The 19,299-nt window shown below is 45.5% G+C and overlaps 1 protein-coding gene across 7 annotated transcripts in view; it reads right to left on the bottom strand.

Annotated features, from left to right (window-relative positions):
* SLC37A3 (solute carrier family 37 member 3) overlaps positions 1–18,603 on the bottom strand; it is a 64,023-nt gene extending 45,420 nt beyond the window's left edge. For 6 of the 7 annotated variants that reach the window (XR_004058022.1, XM_030932841.1, XM_030932843.1 and 3 more), the window contains exons 1-3: positions 18,470–18,603; positions 2,864–3,025; positions 376–484 (exon numbers count right to left, since the gene is read on the bottom strand). Coding sequence is in view for 6 of the 7 variants with exons in the window: in XM_030932841.1 (XP_030788701.1) it covers positions 376–484; positions 2,864–2,952 (198 nt within the window). In the remaining variant the exon portion in view is untranslated. Of the gene's footprint in view, positions 1–375; positions 485–2,863; positions 3,026–13,405; positions 13,479–14,174; positions 14,223–18,469 lie in introns of those variants that run through there. The other variant, XM_030932842.1, reaches the window with a different exon arrangement.
* Positions 18,604–19,299: the final 696 nt, after the last annotated feature.

Genomic DNA, 19,299 nt, shown 5'->3' with positions numbered 1-19,299 from the left:
GGCATTTTATCTTGACACAAAGAGAAAGGCAAACTTCAGACAGGTGGAAAAGGGCAAAAGAGCACATAAAAGATAACATGCAAAATCTCAAAGACAGAAACGAGTACAGCACTAATGAAAGCCAGTGAAAAAATAGCCTCATCAGAAGGTGTGATTTCTAAACAGTTAGAAATAAGCCAGCTGGAGAGGTAAAATGGGACTGAGTCGGAGCAGGCTTTGAAATTAGTAGAATAGTTTGGCTCTTATGTGATATGATAGGAAACAGTGAGCCATTTCAGAGTCCTGGGCAAGCAAAAGATGCAAAAAAGAACTTAAGAAGAATCTAGGGGTGGGCGCGGTCTCCTTCAATCCATCCCAGCACTTTGTTCTGCTTACCTCCACAGGCAGCTCAACTGACGTGTTAAAAGCACTTGGGGTCCACTGCTCAGAGATACTGACTTTGACATTGCTAAATGTTTTTCGTGAAGCATGGAGCAATGAATAACTACAAAATAGAGAGAATGCAGATGAATGGATAGCAAGGAGAAACAGCATTCAATAAAATCACAGGTATAAGCCCATTTCTTTTATTCAATTGTGTTTTATTTTATTTGGGGGGCAGCCACTTGAACCAAAATAGATTCAGAGAGGCTCTCTCAATTTTATTTATTTTTAGTTTTTGAGACAGGATCTCCCTCCGTCACTCAAGCTAGAGTGCAGTTATGATCATAGCTCACTGGGCTTGACCTCCCGCGCTCAAGCGAACCTCCCACCCCAGCCTGAGTAGCTGGGATTACAGGCGCACCCTACCATGCTCAGTACACCTGTAATCTTAGCTACTCAGGCTACAAAAATTTCTGTATTTTTTGTAGAGACAGAGTCTTGCTATGTTGCCCAGGATGGTCTCAAACTCCGGGGCTCAAGTGATCCTCCCACCACTTGGCCTCCCAAATTGCTGGGATTATAGGCATGACACTGAACAATTTTAGAATTCTTCTCTTTTTTTTTTTTTTTCCTGAGACGGAGTCTTGCTCTGTTGCCCAGGCTGGAGTGCAGTGGTGTGATCTCAGCTCACTACAAACTCCACCTCCCATATTCAAGCCAATTCTCTTGCCTCAGCCTCCCAAGTAGCTGGAATTACAGGTGCGGGCCACCACGCCCAGCTGATTTCTGTATTTTTAGGAGAGATGGGGTTTCACCATGTTGGCCAGGTTAGTCTCGAACTCCTGACCTCAGGTGATCCACCCGCCTCGGCCTCCCAAAGTGCTGGGATTACAGGTGTGAGTCGCCATGCCTGGCCAAGAATTCTTCTCTTTAAAAAAAAAAAAAAAAAAAAAAAGGATAGGCCGGGCGCGGTGGCTCAAGCCTGTAATCCCAGCACTTTGGGAGGCCGAGACGGGCGGATCACGAGGTCAGGAGATCGAGACCATCCTGGCGAACACAGTGAAACCCCGTCTCTACTAAAAAAATACAAAATACTAGCCGGGCGAGGTGGCGGCGCCTGTAGTCCCAGCTACTCGGGAGGCTGAGGCAGGAGAATGGCGTGAACCCGGGAGGCGGAGCTTGCAGTGAGCTGAGATCCGGCCACTGCATTCCAGCCTGGGCGACAGAGCGAGACTCCGTCTCAAAAAAAAAAAAAAAAAAAAAAAAAAAAAAAAAAAAAAAAGGATGAGCCAAGCATGGTAGCTCACGCCTATAATCGCAGCGCTTTGGGAGGCTGAGGCGGGAGGACTGCTTGAGCCCAGGAGTTCAAGACCAGCCTGGCGAACATAAGACCTCATCTCTACAAATAATAATAAAAACGTAAGAAGAAGCCAGGCATGGTGGTTCGTGCTTGTGGTCCCAACTACTCAAGAGGCTGAGGCAGGTAGATCATCTGATCCTGGGAGTCAGAGGCTGCAGTGAACAGTGATCACAATACTGCACTCCAGCCTGGGTGACAGGGTGAGATCCCATCTCAAATAAATAAATAAATAAATAAATAAATAATCATTATTTCTGGTGTCTTTCATAAAGATTAATAATAAAATCTACTCAGCAGAAATATCAAAAAAAGTTGAGTAACAAGGTCACTTATAGCACGCCTCTAACACCCAATGGCCTGATGTATGCTATGTTTCTAAGAGAACCGCTTACGATCACCTTTGTTCTCCAGCTCCTGGTTTTAACAAATAGAGGACTTCTCTCTCCAAACAGGGTGATGAAAAGAAGTGAGATATGTTGCCCGGGCGTGGTGGCTCATGCCCGTAATCCCAGCACTTTGGGAGGCTGAGGCGGGCAGATCACGAAGTCAGGAGATCGAGACCATTCTGGCTAACAGTGAAACTGTTTCTATTTAGTAGCCAGGCATGGTGGCACGTGCCTGTAATCCCAGCTACTCGGGAGGCTGAGGCAGGAGAATCACTTGAACCCAGGAGGCGGAGGCTGCAGTGAGCCGAGGTCATGCCACTGCACTCCAGCCTGCGCAACAAAGTAATATTCCATCTCAAAAAAAAAAAAAGTACAAAATAAAAAATAAAAAACCAGACCAGGGCTTCTCCACCTCCACATTATTGACATTTTGAGCCGAAATGTTGTTTGTTGTGGAGAGCTGTCCTGTGCATGGGAGGACGTTTAGTAACATCCCTGGTCTCCACCACTAACTACAAGTAGCATTCCTCCCCACTCATGACAACCAAAACTATCTTAGACACTGCCAAATGTCCTCTGGAGGGCAAAATAGCCCTCGAGAACTACTATATTAGAGCTATCAAGACTACAACAGAAGGAATAACCAACATTATTAAGTGTATGCCCATCAGTGCATTTGACATTTGCCATGCAATAGCTCCCTCAAAAGAAAAAAAGAAAAAAAGCAGGAGAGCAGCTTTAGCAACGTGCTTACCTGAAGAAGGTGAGCAGGAACACTACAACGTGATGATGGCTGAATCGGGACAGCAGAGACCCTCTTTGAAAAACATTTGGCCAGGCCATGTTCTTCCTGACCTTCCTTCTCACCTTTGACCTTAAAGTTTGGATAGTGAGTGATTTACATCATTTCTTCTTTCTGGAAAGACAAAACATATTATGGACATTATTAAACCTCGGCAGATTATCCAAAAACTGAATTATTTCGATTTATAGTCACCATATAATCAGGCCTTGTGGGAAAAAATCTCATGGCCTAGTTGACACCAGAAAACTGGATTAATAATTATGTTAAAGCTATTAGGTAGTCCTTTAAAAAAAAAAAATCCTGGACAAGAGATTATATCTTAATAGAAAGAGCTCATACAAACTGATAAGAAAATCACTCATTGTTATAGAAAAAATGAGCAAAGGAAATAGACAACTCAGAAGAAATGAAATGGCTATTGAACTTAAGAAATAAAAGTTCAATCCCACTAGTAATATTAGAAATATAATTAAGGCAAGAAAACATTTGGATAGTTAAAAAAGATTGTGCTCAATGCAGCTCAGGGTATAATGGTTCCTGAACTCCCATACGCTACTGAAAGAAGTAAAAATTAGTATAATATTATAGGAGGACAATCTAGCCATGTTCATCAAGAGTGTTTGACACAAACATTCAATTTCCAGGCTGCTCTCTCTATGGAGTGCTGCCCTTTTATTCCTTTACTTTTGAATAAACTTGCTTTCACTTTAAAAAAAAATGTATTTCCAGGGATCTATTCCTTAAAAAATACAAGATGTGTTTAGGCCTATAAAAAGTATTTTTCACAAAGTGTTGGAGGAGATTTTTAATATTAAAAGAAAGAAGGAGCTGGGCACAATGGTTCACACCTGTAGTCCGCCAGCTATTGGACACGCTGAGACAAGAGGATCCCTTGAGTCCAGGAGTTCAAGGTTACAGTGAGCTATGATCACGCCACTGCAGTCGACCCTGGGCAACAAAGTGAGACCCCTGACTCTAAGCAAAACAAAACAAAATGATTTAAAACAATGTTCTACACGATCTTCTACTGCCTTGAGGTGAGGTCCCAGTGTAAGACTCGGGGCAAGCTGCCTAACCCGTCTGACCCCCAGTATCCCCCAAAATGAAAAAAACTGTGTCAGTCAACGAAACAGAGAAAGAGGTCAGGCCACTCCTTGCCATCTCCTTCCACTACTTCCAGCAGCTTTTATTTTTTTTTTTTTTCCCTTTTTGAGACAGGGTCTCACTCTGTCGCCCAGGCTGGAGTACAGTGGCACGATCTCGACTCACTGCAACTTCTGCTTCCCAGGCTCAAGCCATTCTCCAGCCTCAGCCTCCCAAGTAGCTGGGACTACAAGCATGAGCCACCATGCCTGGCTAATGTTTGTATTTTTTGTAGAAACATGGTTTCATCACGTTGCCCAGGCTGGTCTCGAACTCCTGAACTCAAAGCGATCTGCCCACCTTGGCCTCCAAAAGTGCTGGGATTATAGGCATAAGCCACTGTGCCTAGCCCCAGTGCCTTTTCATTTGACTGTACTCTCTAAAAGCTGCACCCATTCTCTGATATCCAAGAACAATTAAGCATAAAGTAAGCAGCTAAACTTAATGTCTCCAGTTATGAGTCTGCAGAACCAATTTAAAAATACAATAATAGGGGAATAATTAAATAAATTATGGTACGTCTGAATGGCTAAATCACTTATAATCATTTGCCATGAAGACTTTTTAATGACATGAGAAAATGTCAAGTGACAAAAAGTGGGAGCTGGTTATAAATCTAATCAACTCAACTGTATTTACATAATACAAATAAATAGGGAATATACCAGTTCTCTCTAGGAGTGAAATAACGGATAATTTTAATTTTCTTCTATATACTTTTTTTCTTAAAAAGTCTACAATAAACATCAATATAATTTTTATAATGGAAACAACCACAGCATTAGAAAAGTACTATAATTTAGGCTCGACATGTTGGCTCATGCCTGTAATCCCCACACTTTGGTAGGCCAAGGCGGGAGGAACACTTAAGCCCAAGAGTTTGAGAACCTGGGCAACATAGTGAGACCCCATCTCTACAAAAACTAAATTAAAAAAAAAAAATAGCCAAGCATGGTGGCTCGTGTCTGTGGTCCCAGCTACTCAGTAGGCTAAGGCAGGAGGATCGCTTGAGCCCAGGGGTTCAAGGAGGCAGGGAGCTATGATCGCACCATTGCACTCCAGCCTGTACCACAGAGTAAGACCTTGCCTGGCCCCCGCCACAACAAAAAAAGTAATGTAATTTATCCTCATATTCAGGGGAAAAAAATCCATAAAATGGCTTGTATGATAAATATACAACAGTAGTCAAGGTAGGGAACACATGCAAGAGCTCCCAATACTCAAGAGAGAATCACAGGGCGTGGCTCTGAGATCTATGTTCACTGGAACCGTTACACTACTTATTTTCATTAGCCACAGCTCAATAGATGCACCCAAACCTTAAAGGCTAAGAGACCCAGCAGAAAGGCCATTCTTTCAACTTGCAGATAAAAGAAACAAAGTTGAGGTGGTTACAATTATGTACACATAACAGTTGTTTTCCTTACTGGCTGTGAGCCCTGGGACAGGTCATGCTCTATAAATCACAAGTGGTCATCCATAAAATGGCTGATCTCATTTGAGAGCTGTAAGGCTAAAAGTAACAATGTATGTGACATATTCAGATAAATTATATTAGCCACTGATCTGCCAAGGATTAATTCCAAATCAGTAGAATTTAGCTAATTTCATTTTAAAGTCATTCTTCTTGGAAAATGTTAATAAAATCACGTGCAGAGTAGGACAATAAAATTCCACTCACAAAATGTAAATAAACTTCCTGTCTATAATTCTAGGAAGTTACAAAAACAAGAGCTATTAGTGTTATGACTAAATTTACTTCCATCCTGAAAATTAAACATGAAACCCAAGTGGAAAAACTCAAAACTTTAATCATTCTCTATGAATCATAGCTCTTTGAACTGGACACCTTCCCACCTCAAAACAGTGTAGTATGTACTCCAGGAAAGGGCATGGGATATGAAATTCAATAATGTATCATGTAAAATCATAATTCCAAAAATAAATGCTCCAACAGATTGAAATTACAGCATGTTGGCAATAGAGCTGCATAATCTAGGGCTGTACACTTATGTTAATAGCTTTAAATAACTACCAAGATATTTGAGGCCATTTGGATTTAGTTTCTAAGTAGACGATCTTTTCCTAAGTTACAATGATTGGGGAGAAAAGGCTTAATAAGCACATTGGGAAAACAGGCTTTATTTTATTTATCTATTTTTTCTGAGACAGAGTCTGGCTCTGTTGCCCAGGCTGGAATGCAGTGGCATGATCTCGGCTCACTGCAACCTCTGTCTCCCAGGTTCAAGAGATTCTCCTGCCTTAGCCTCCCAAGTATCTGGAAGTGTAGGCGCCCGCCATCATGCCTAGCTAATTTTTGTGTTTTCAATAGAGACGGGGTTTCATCATGTTTGCCAGGTTGGTCTCGAACTCCTAACCTCAGATGATCCACCATTCTTGGCCTCTCAAATTGCTGGGATTACAGGCATGAGCCACCGTGCCCAGCCTGATTGATTGATTGATTGATTGATTGATTGATTGACTGAGACAAGGTTTCATTTTGTCACCCAGACCGGAGTGCAGTGGCACAACCTCAGCTCACTGCAGCCTTGACCTCTCAGGCTCAAGCAATCCTTTGGGAATACAGGCGCACACGCCACCACATCCAGCTTATTTTTTGCATTTATGTTAAGTCAGAGTTTTGCCATGTTGTCCAGGCTGGTCTTGAATTCCTGGTCTCAAGCAATCCTTCCACCTCAGCCTTCCAAAGTGCTGAGACTACAGGCGTGAGCCACCTCGCCCAGGAAAATAGTTTTAAACATTCACCTGCTGTGTGCATAATGACATTTAAGATAAATACTGTAACATTTGGTCCTATGCAATAATAATATCTTGCACATGTGTCCTATCTACTTTTTGAAGAACACTCTCTTTACCATTCTAAATACACACTGAACAAGAGTGTAACATTTTTCAAGTATGTGTAAATGCTGTTATAATTAATAAAACCAAATTTCAAAACCAAATTTCATTTCAGCATTTCTGAATTCATTGTAGCTTGTCATTCAGTATTTTCTCAATTGGTGAATTTTTATTTCTTAAAGCCTACAGCACCGGTATTCACAGGCAGTTTCCCACCCAAGCACTAACCAGGCCCCACCATACTTAGCTTCCAAAGTCCGACAAGGCAGGCCATGTTCAGGGTGGTATGCAGGTATGGTTGCAGACTCTATTAATGAACACTGAATACACAATTATCAACTGATAGTTGACAGCAACAAGATTTTTAACATTATAGTATTTTTAATTGACAAATAAAATTGTATATATTTATCATGTACAACAGGTTTTAAAATATGTGCGCATTGTGGAATGGCTCAGTCAAGCTAGTTAATATATCCATTACCTCACCTACTTATTTTTTGGTGAGAAAACTTAAAATCTACTCTTTTAGCAATTTTCAAAATAGAGTACATTGTTATTAACTATAGTCACCGGTTGGGCACAGTGGCTCACAGTGGCTCACAGGCCTGTATATCAGCACTTTGGGAGGTCGAGGCGCGTGGATTGCTGGAGTTCAGGGGTCTGAGACGAGCCTTGGCAACACAGCAAAACCCCACTTCTACAAAAAATACAAAAATATTAGCCAGGTCAGGTCCAGTGACTCACATCTGTAATCCCAGCACTTTGGGAGGCCGAGGCAAGTGGATCACTTGAGGTCAGGAGTTCGAGATCAGCCTGGCCAATATGGTGAAACCCCTGTCTCTACTAAAAATACAAAATTAGCCGGGCGTGGTGATGCACACCTGTAATCCCAGCTACTCAGGAGGTTGAGGCATAAGAATCACTTGAACCTAGAAGGCGGAGGCTGCAGTGAGCCGAAATCACACCACTGCACTCCAGTGTGGGCAACAGACCGAGACTCCATCTAAATACATATACATATATTAGTCGGGTGTGATGGTGCAAGCCTATAGTCCCAGTCACTCCAGAGGCTGAGATGGGAGGATCACCTGAGAGTTAGAGGCTCAGTGAGCCGCGCGATTGCGCCACTGCACTCCAGCCTGGATGACAGAGTGAGGGCCTGTCTCAAAAAACCAAAGCCTATAGTCACCATATTATACAATAGTTCTCTTAAACTTATTCCTCCTAACTGAAATTTTGTATCCTTTGGCCAACATCTCCTCAAACCCCCATTAGAATTATTTTAAAAGACAAAAAAAAAAAAAAAATCCTTGTTAAAAATAAGATTCTGGACAGGCACGGTGGCTCACGCCTGAAATTCCAATAATTTGGGAGGTCAAGGTAAGAGGACTGCTTGAGCCCAGGAGTTTGAGACCAGCCTGGGAAACATGGCAAAACCCCGTCTTCACAAAAAGTACAAAAAGTAGCCAGGGGTGGTGGTGCGTGCCTGTGGTCCCAGCTACTAGGAGGCTGAGATAGGAGAATCACTTGAGCCTGGGAGGCAGAGGTTGCAGTGAGCCGAGATTGTGCCACCGCATTCCAGCCTGCACGGCAGAGTGAGACCCTGTCCCCCTCCCCCTCAACCAAAAAAAAAAGGATTCCTTTGCTTCCATTCTCTCCAGAAAAAAAAAAAATAATAATAATAATATATATATATATATAGTGGTAAGATTCTTGCCATCAAATAAAATCCAGAAAACCATTGGTGGGGCGTGGTGGCTCACACCTGGAATCCCAGCACTTTGGGAGGCCGAGGCAGGTGGATCACGAAGTCTGGGGTTCGAGACCAGCCTGGCCAACATGGCAAAACCCCATCTCTACTAAAAATACAAAAATTAGTCGGGCGTGGTGGCAGGCGCCTGTAATCCCAGCTACTCAGGAGGCTGAGGCAGGAGAATCGCTTGAACCTGGGAGGCAGAGGTTGCAGCGAGCCAAGATCATGCCACTGCACTCCAGCCTGGGCAACAAGAGTAAGACTCCATCTAAAAAAAACAAAAATCCAGAACCATAACCTTCTACTTTCCAAAGCAAGTTCACAATCACTAACTCATGTGATTTTCGTAGTGAAGTTTTTCTTAGTCCTAGAGGACTACCCATCAAAAATGGTAACTTCCAGAATGGAACACAATAGTGAAACTGCCTTTGCAAAACTATAACTGAGGAAATTATGACAGTGAAAGAAATCAGAGCTAACCGGCTCTACTTGCTTCTAACCCTTAAGCTGTCCTTGTTCATTCCTGGGCATAGGCTGAACTAACTTTAGGAAGGAATTCAGTTCATGGTTTGACTCTGAAACAAAATTGATAACAGACCCCCTTCTTGCCTGGGGTCCAGTCTGCCTTTGCAGGACTAACCAATTAGCTACAAGATTAGAAATTACAATTTAGGGGTCATGCAGCCTCTGGCTCCAAGGGTCTGAACGTCCCCAAATTGCTCCTGGGGAAAACATCACTATTGTAAAACTTAAGATCAGTGCTTGAGATATTCTGCAGCCCCTGCACTCGATGGACCAGCTGACACCACCCAGACCGGTAATGTGGCTCAACCAGCTCTGCCATCCCACCCAGGAACAGAAGGCAGCAAGAAAAACTCTCTTCAGACTCCGATGACTCCATCTCCAACCTGACCAATCAGCACTCCCGACTTCCCAAGCCCCTACCCGCCAAATTCTTTAAAAACTCTGATCCCCGAATGCTCCAGGAGACTGACTTGAGTAATAATAAAACTCCCATCTCCCACACAGCCGGCTCTGTGTGAACTACTGTTTTGCCATTGCAATTCCCCTGTCTTGATAAATTGGCTCTGTCTAGGCAGCAGGCAAGGTGAACCCATTGGGCGGTTACAATAGTGTGCAATCACTGCTTAGTAAAAGATGACTTCGCACTGCAGCAACATGTCCAGAAGGAAGGCAATGCTGCCTTCTACAACACTGCTTTGGGATATAAAATTTCCCCCAAATGTTATTTCTAATTTCACTTTCTATAGTGGTATTTAGAGTCCTTTCCAACCCAAATATAAAGCTGTTCTTCAGAGGCCAAGGCAAGAGGAAAACTTGAGGCCAGGAGTTCAATATCAGCCTGGACAACAGACCTTGTCTCTATAAAAAATTTAAAATTTTGCCAGATGTGGTGGCATGTACTGTAGTCCTAGCTACTAGGGAGGCTGAGGCAGGAGGATCACTTGAGGCCAGGCCTTCCAGGCTGCAGTGAGCTATGATGATGCTACTGCACTCCTGCCTAGATGACAGAGGAAGATCCTGCCTCAAAAAAACAAAACAAAAGAAAAAAACCCAACTGTCTCGTATGAGGAACTCTCTGAAGAAAGTCTACTGCAGAGTGGGCAGGGAGTGGTCAGCAGGAAAAGAGATGACATACGTGAAGCCACCACACACCCACTCTGCCCCATTCATCTCTTGTGCCCAGCCTTCCCACACACCCCACCCCCAGCCCTTTTGACCACGCTATCTGGAAACAAAGATACACAGTTAGCAAGCCCCCTATCCTTGCTCTCTGGAAACCTAGTTACGTGGGTAGCAGGCACCATATCCTTACAAGACTCCGGACACTTCCTATACCTTCACTTCCCCTAAGGCCTCTCAAGAGGGGCAATCTTCCCTCCGGCAACCTACATGCCTCAAGGACACAAGGGGTCCAAGTTGTCTTTGCTCCCCAAGGCCATTTCTGGAGCGTCTTCCTGCCAAGAACCCCCTTCTTTGAAACTCACACCTTGGGGCTCTATAGCCTGCTGTTCCCCATAGATGTCAGAGACTGATCTCCCCCGCACTCCTAAGCCACGGTCACCCAACCTCCATCCCCACGGCCAAGTGGATAAGTTTCCTCCTCAGTCTCTCAGTTCCAGTTCTCTTCACCACCACCCTTCTCCTCCATCCCCCAATAAAAACCCATGCAAGGCTGAACCCTGGTAACCGGATTTCAAACCTTCTACTTCCTTTCCTTGCAGATCACTTACCTGAATACACCACACCTCAACAGTCATTTGACCTCAACAAGGCTCCCAATTCAGTAGCCTCGTTTTTCCCTTATCCAGCCCTGTCCTGTCCTCATTTCCTGCCTTACCAACTTAGAATCTACAGTGCGCTTCCTTGTCTCTGTCCTCCTCCTTCCCTGCACCCAAGCAGCTGAGTTTTGCCACAGAAAAACCACTAGAGCAGGCTGATTTCACTTTTTAGATTCAAAACCACAAACCTCAAAGGGCATGCAACACTGCCCAGCAAGCCTACTACACTTCCAAGTAATTTTGCTTTCTCAAACTGAGACAGCGATTTCACACTTCTCTTTTTAAACTTCCAACATCTTTCTCTCCTCCTTCCTAGGGTATCATGCCTTTATTTCAACAATTCCCAGATTCATGGCTCTAACTTAGACCCTCCAGGATCCAAATGACCACTTAATATCCCTCCATAGATCTAAAACAGAACTCTTAGGCCAGGCTCAGTGGCTCATACCTGTAATCCCAGCACTTTGGGAGGCCAAGGCAGGCAGATCACTTGAGATTAGGAGCTCGAGGCCAGCCTGGCCGACATAGTGAAACTCCGTCTCTACTAAAAATACAAAAATTAGCTGGTCATGGTGGCATGCGTCTTGTAATCCCAACTACTTGGGAGGCTGAGGCAGGAGAATCGCTTGAACCCGGGATGCAGAGGTTGCAGTGAGCTGAGATCAGGCCACTGCACTCCAGTCTGGGCAACAGAGTGAGACTCCGTTTCAAAAAAATAAGATAACATAAAACACAACTCTTCACTTCTCCCTCCAAATCTATCCCTCCCATGTGGAGTTCTAATTAGAGAAAAAGGAGTCAGGCTGGTGGGATCAAGGGAAACCAAAAAGAATAAGCAGATAAACTAAGTCTGCCTTTCTTCGTGGTCCAGGACACACATCCCTTCTGCGCAAGTAACTTACAATCTTCCTGCACCCAGTAATCACCAGACGCTCAGCTGATAGAAAAATGCAAGTTAGCTCACTGAAACCTTATCGTTATCTGTACTGCACAAAGCCCTCTTCAGCACGCAGCACCATCCTATAAAATCTCCAGCAAGCCTTCATCTCTTTGCAGTCAGCTCCTCTCCTGCTGACCTGCCTGCTGCTTCCTTGCAAACATACTCTCCTACCTTCTCTAATAAATCTGCCTTTCTATACCTATAACTGTCTTGGCAAATTCTTCTCACCGCCTACACCACCAGCCCAGATAGTCACTGATCACTTGCAACATTTTGGTGGCCTGTACGGGAAACTCTCCTTAGGGAGAACCCTCTCCCCTCCCTTTCTCTTTCCCAACTTGGAACCCTCAGTGGACCAGCATCTAAGCAGGAAGATAACTGAAGGTCCTGGCTGGAGCTACACTCCAGTGGGACTGAAAGGTGTCCATGTAACCTCCACCAGCCCAGATAGTCGCTAATGACCTGCAACATCCCTTGGTATTCCCCATCTCAGCAAAGGTACTGCCATTCGTTACAGTCAACCAAGGTAACTACGAGGTAGCCTTTACTTCTTTTCCCTTAACTTCTACATCCAATCCATTACTAAATCCAGTCCTTTTCACCTCCAAAATATATCCCAAATCCCAACATCCAGCCTCTTGGTTCTAGTCCTCTTCACCGCCACCCTCTCTCTCCATCCTCACTGCTATCGCCCTAAGATAAACCACCAGCAGCATCTCCCACCTGCCTACCTCGACAGGTTCTGCTTAAAATCCTTTACTGCCTTCCCGAGACTCAGATAAAAACACAGATTCTTTGCCACAGCCTTCAAAGCCTGTCTAACCTCTGCAGGTAAATAGGATGCTTAGGGCTGGGGAGGGACTGGGCTGACAGATGGGTTGGTACAGATGGAGGAGGAGCCTGTCGGAGCCAATAACTAAACTGCAGAGGTTGGGTTTTGTTTTATTTCATTACTTTTCAACTGGTATTATATACCTAAGGTATAAAACTCAAAGGATATGGCTTGGCGCAGTGGCTCACGCCTATAATCCCAGCACTTTGGGAGGCTGAGGTGGGCGGATCACCTGAGGTCAGGAGTTTGAGACCAGCCTGGCCAACACAGGGAAACCACATCTCTACTAAAAATACAAAAATTATCTGGATGCAGTGGCATGTGCCTGTAATCCCAGCTATTCAGGAGGCTGAAGCAGGAGAATCACTTGAACCCAGGAGGTGGAGGTTGCAGTGAGCTGAGATCACGCCACTATACTCCAGCCTGGGCGACAGAGCAAGACTCTGTTCCAAAAAAAAAAAAAAAAACCTCAAAGGATACAACTCCCTCCTGTGTTCTCAGTCCACCCTGATCTCCTAACCAATTTTTTCATATCTTCTTTCTTTCCTTCAGGGGCACAATCTGTGCCTCTGCACACACACACCAGGGAGAGCCCCCAAGATCACACATGCAAGCACACAGCACACACTATCTGCTGTGCATTTTCTTCACTTACCAGAGGTTGGAGGTCCATCCATATAAGCACCCGCAGAGCTGCTGCACTTTGCTGAACACATGTGCCGTCCTCCCTGACATGAACGAATCTTTAGATATATAACCAGTCCCCCACTGGGCAGCTGGGTGGTTCCCAATCCTTTGCCAGGCCACCTGGTGAGGATCTAGCCTGTCTCCTTTCTACTTTGCCCACCTACCTTCCACCCTCACCACCACCACTGTCTCCCCACACCAAATCCCTCTCCTGTCCCTGAACCCATCAAGCCTCCTCTTGCTTCGGGCTTTGTGTTTGCTGTTCCACAAGAGAAGTGCTTTTGTCCTGCTTCTTGGCAAACAGCTTGCTCCATTTCTTGGCTAGTCAATGAAATGTCACCCCCTAGAGTGACTTCCCTGATCACCCTATCTAAAATGGTCTCCCCTGGTTACTACCTCTCTCATCTCTTTCATCATTTCTTTCCTTTAGAGCACTTCTCCCAATTATCTGGTCTAACTGTTTCCATGTCTACTGTTCATCTGTAAGCTCCATAAAGGCAGTGGCTCTCTCTGTCCTGAGTCCCACAGCTACATCCACAGGACCCAGCAGAGCACTGAGAATGATCAATAAAGATTTTTTGGGCCGGGCGCAATGGCTCACACTTGTAATCTCAACACTTTGGGAGGCCAAGGCAGGCAGATGGCTTGAGCCCAGGAGTTCGGGACCAGCCTGAGCAATATGGTGAAACCTTGTCTCTATAAAATCACAAAAATTAGCAGAGCATGGTGGTACACACCTGCAGTCCCAGCTACTCGAGAGGTGGAGGCGGGAGGATCGCTTGAATCCGGTAGGTGGAGACTGAAGTGAGCCAAGGTTGCACCATTGCACTCCAGACTGGGCAACAAAGTGAGACCCCACATAAAAAAAAAAGTTTTTTTTGAATCAATGAATTGGCTGACTGATGGCAGAACACTGAATGCTTACAAAGTACCAGGTACCATGCTAGGTACCTACCACACATTACTGCATTTAGTTCTCTCAGTATTTTACAGATGAGAAAACAGATATTAGAAAGTAATCTCTAGGTCTGGTCCAGTGGCTCACACCTATAATCCCAGCACTTTGGGAGGCCAAGGTGGGAGGATCACTTAAGCTCAGGAGTTTAAGACCAACCTTGGCAACATAGGGAGACCCCATCTCTACAAAAAATACAAAAATTAGCCAGTCGTGGTGGTGGACACCTGTGGCCCCATCTATTTGGGAGGCTGAGGTGGGAGGATCACTTGAGCTCGGGAGACTGAAGCAGCAGTGAGCCAGACTGCACCACTAAACTCCAGTCTGGGGCGACAGAGCGAGACTCTACCATTAAAAAAAAAAGTTTTTTTTTGAGACAGGGTCTCGCTCTGTCACCCGAGGCTGGAGTGCAGTGGCATGATCTTGGCTCACTGCAACCTCCACCTCCCAGGTTCAAGCAATTCTTCTGCCTCAGCCTCCCAAGTAGCTGGGACTGCAGGCATGCACCACCACGTCCAGCTAATTTTTGTATTTTTAGTAGAGACAGGGTTTCACCATATTGGCAAGACTGGTCTCGAACTCCTGACCTCGTGATCCACCTGCCTCAGCCTCCCAAAGTGCTAGGATTACAGGTGTGAGCCACTGCGCCCAGCCCTCAAAAAAATTTTTTAAAAAGAAAGCAATCTCTCCTAAGAGATGGAGTGCACATTCCAACTCAGACCTAATTCTAGATCGTATGTTATATCATTTAAGGGGAAAGGTTAAAATAGAAAATACTCCAAGCTGGGTAAAATACAGTAGTTAGAGCTATCATACCCTTCATGCATTAAAAAAGAGCTATAAAGCCGGGCAGGTGGCTCATGCCTGTAATCTCAGCACTTTGGGAGGCCGAGGCAGTTGGATCACGAGGTCAGGAGTTCAAGACCAGCCCGGCCAAGATGGTGAAACCCCGTCTCTACTAAAAATATAAAAATTAGCTAGGCGTGGTGGCAGGTGCCTGTAATCCCAGCTACTTGGGAGGCTGAGGCAGAGAACTGCTTGAACCCAGGAGGCGGAGGTTGCAGTGAGTTGAGATGGCGCCACTGCACTCCAGCCTGGGCAACAGAGCAAGACTCTGTCTCAAATTAAAAAAAAAAAAAAAAAAGAGCTATGAATAAATAAAAATAGGCTGGGTGCGGTGGCTCACACCTATAATCCCAGTACTTTCGGAGGCCGAGGCAGGTGGATCATTTGAGGTTAGGAGTTCTAGACCACCCTGGCGAATATGGCGAAACCCTGTCTCTACTAAAAACACAAAAATTAGCCAGGTGTGGTGGTGGGTGCCTGTAATCCCAGCTACTCGGGAGGCTGAAACAGGAGAACTGCTTGAACCCGGGAGGTGGAGGTTGCAGTGAACCGAGATTCCCCTGCTGCTCTCCAATCTGGGCAACAGAGCAAGACTCCGTCTCAAATAATAAATAAATAAATAAATAAATAAATAAATAAATAAATAAATAAATGAACTAGCACATCTAAACTCAGAGGTATACACAAAGGATGGGAAAAATAAACATCTTACTGGTAAGAGTGGTTCTCTTACACACTCAAAGGAGAGGGGCATTAGATGGGCAATTATTCACCTCCCAGACTTCAGTTTTTTTGTCTGCAGAGTAAAAAGATTATGTGTATTCAAAGTGTAAAGAAGAATGTGGGAAATTATTAAATGGATAGTTGAGTTCACCATTTTTACAGTATTGCATATGTTACAGTTCAGCATCTCAATGCTCACACTCATACAAGTATCTTTTTTTTTTTTTTTTTCCAATGACCGGGTCTCACTCTGTTACCCAGGGTGGAGTGCAGTGGCGTGATCATAGTTCACTGCAGCCTCAATCTCCTACCTAGGTTTAAGCGATCCTCCTGCCTCAGCCTCCCAAACCCCTAGGATTATGGGCGTGAGCCACTGCACCAAGCCACAAGTATCTTTTTTATCCCACATTATCTTATATGAAGCCATTTACTTATACCGCATAAATCCTTTTTATTCATAACTCAAGTCTTCCTGTAATTTTTCTCTCTTCTTAAATTGTCTCATTACCACAGACATAAAATACCTGGCATTTATCTGTAAATATCTCTCATCTTATTCCAGGGTTTCCAAAACCACATTCTTCCTCTCTGTTTTTGGACATATTTCAAAGACAACTAGTTTTCAAGATAAAAATCTTTTCCTCTTCTACACAAAGGATTTATAATCTAGTTAATGGTCACTGTAGTGACATGACATTAACACTGATGAACAGAGACAAATCAGAACCTTAAACAATGAACAAGGCAGTTGATCCTGACAGCTAGAAAGCAGCAAGACACTGTTGACTTAACTTTTATAAAATTGTTGTTTCCGGGTCACCTTCTTAGGCAGAGACTGGAAATCAAAGACTAATAGAAGAACGGTGTCATTCAAGAGACAAGCCAGGTATGGAATCTAAGACCCTCCACTTAAGCAGCTTCTCTGAATCTCAATTTCTTTTTTTCTTTTCCTTTTTTTTTTTTTTAAGACAGAGTCTGAGGCCAGGCGTGGTGGCTCACGCCTATAATTCCAGTGCTTTGGGAGGCCAAGACAGGCAGATCACGAGGTGGAGATTGAGACCATCACCGCCAACATGGTGAAACCCTGTCTCCACTAAAAATAGAAAAGTCAGCAGGGCGTGGTGGCGGGTGCCTGTAGTCCCAGCTACTCGGGAGGCTGAGGCAGGAGAATCACTTGAACCCTGGAGGCGGAGGTTGCAGTGAGCCGAGATGGTGCCCCTGCACTCCAGCCTGGGCAACAAGAGCAAAAACTCCGTCTCAAAATAAAAACAAGAAGAAGAAGAAGAGTCTCGCTCTGTCGCCCAGGCTGGAGTGCAGTGGCGTGATCTCGGCTCACTGCAACCTCCGCCTCCCGGGTTCAAGTGATTCTCCTGCTTCAGCCTCCCGAGTAACTGGGATTATCGATGAGCGCCACCACGCCCAGCAAATTGTTTTTTGTTTTGTTTTGTTTTGTTTTAGTAGAGACGGGGTTTCATCATGTTGGCCAGGCTGGTCTTGAACTGCTGACCTCAAAGGATCCACAGGCCTCAGCCTCCCAAAGTGCAGGGATTGCAGGCATGAGACACCGCGCCCGACCTGAAACTCAACTTCCTCATGTATTGATTAAACGAGATAATTTATGTGGAGTTCTAGAGCCTAGTATCCAAGAAACATCAAACAAACGGAAAAGAAATCAAGCACCAAAGCACTGAAGACATTCCCTTCAACAACTATTATATATATGTATGTATGTATAAATTTGTGTAAAGGTAGAAATAAAGCGGTGGACAAGAAGGTAACAACTGAATGATTTTGCTCACCCCAGGAACCACTCCTCCCTATAAACTTTTCAGTAACAGTTACCACGAGATAGCCTACCATCTTACATTTCAAGAAAACACTAAAAACTCCGGGGACACATTCCCATTATCTCCTGTCAAAACTGAGAATAAACAGGACACATCCTGAGAAGAAGAGAAAGGAGGGAATGACGAATAATTTGACCAAATTCCTTGATCGAGTTCATGCTACCAGAAAACAAAACCAGTCACTCCACTGAGACCACGCTTCTTCTTTGATCTCTACACATCCTTCCCAAAGAGCTTCCTTCCCTACCTACCTGAAAAGCATCCCCTCTCTCCTGGTCCGAACGACAAGTTCTTTTCTGATCAAGTCAGAATCTCGCAACCCACGGCTGGAGGACAGGCGGGCGAGGAGCACAAAAGCCGCCGCCGCCGCGTGGATCGGGGCCGGGCCGCAGGGTCCCCCGGGGGTCCTTCTCCTCCCCATCCTCCCCATCGCAGCCTCCCCGTGACCGCCGGGACGCCAGGCCCAGGCCCAGGCCCGGGCCCGGGCCCAGGGAGGAGATGGAGGGGGCGAGCGGCAGACCCTGCCTAGTCGCCCCGCCCAAGGGGGGCCGCCGCCTACATCTCCCCACCACCCTCTCGACCGGGGAACCCCCTCGGATTGGACCCGCCCCAGCCCCCGCCCCTAGCAGGTCTTCGACCACACGCATCACGGCTCGCCCACCCGAGATCCGCAGTGGTTGCCGCTCTCCAGCCCCGGCTCGGTTCGCGGATTCAGCTTGGCTCCGCTGCCGGCCGCCTCCGCCGCCAGCGCACTCCTGGCGCGGCGGCCAGGGTTTCCGGACGTCCACGTGACCCTCCCGTCCCGGGGCACGCTGGGAGTTGTAGTCCCTCGGCGCGGCCTCACCTGCCGGCGCGGAGAAGGGCGAGGAGGGCGGAGGTTGAGAGCCCAGAGAACTCGGTTGCTGCAGACTCGGCCAGGAATGTTAGCTGCAAACACCAGAGGTGGACAGAAGAAATGATATGGGGAGAACTGGTGCATACTTTTTTTTCCCCCCACAAAAAATTGGTATTCGGTCTATGTTTTTATAAAAAGTAACATGCTGCTAAGTGTGCCACTGACCAGCCTAAATTTTAGGTGTCTAATTAAATGCAGGCCGGGCACAGTGGGCTCACGCCTGTAATCCAACACTTTAGGAGGTCGAGAAGGGAGGATCACTTGAACCCGGTAGTTCAAGACCAGCCTGAGCAACATAGCCAGACCCCATCTCTACGAAAAATTTAAAAATTACCCAGGAGTAGTGGCATGTGCCTGTGGTCCCTGCTACTGGGGCGACCGAGGTGCAAGGATCGCTTGAGCCCAAAAGTTTGAGGCTGGCAGCTGTGATCGCTCCACTGCACTCCACCCTGGGCAACAGAAGGAGACCCTGCCTCCAAAAATAAAAATAAATTAAAATAAAATAAAATAAAATAAAATCCAGCACAAGTGGCTCACACCAGTAATCCTAACACTTTGGGAGGCCAGAGTAGGAGCATCATTTGAGGACACGAGTT

Source organism: Rhinopithecus roxellana, chromosome 6 (assembly GCF_007565055.1).
Source record: "Rhinopithecus roxellana isolate Shanxi Qingling chromosome 6, ASM756505v1, whole genome shotgun sequence".
Taxonomy (NCBI): domain Eukaryota; kingdom Metazoa; phylum Chordata; class Mammalia; order Primates; family Cercopithecidae; genus Rhinopithecus; species Rhinopithecus roxellana.
The sequence above is the reverse complement of the archived record's forward strand: the minus strand, read 5'-3'. Positions and strand labels throughout refer to the sequence as shown.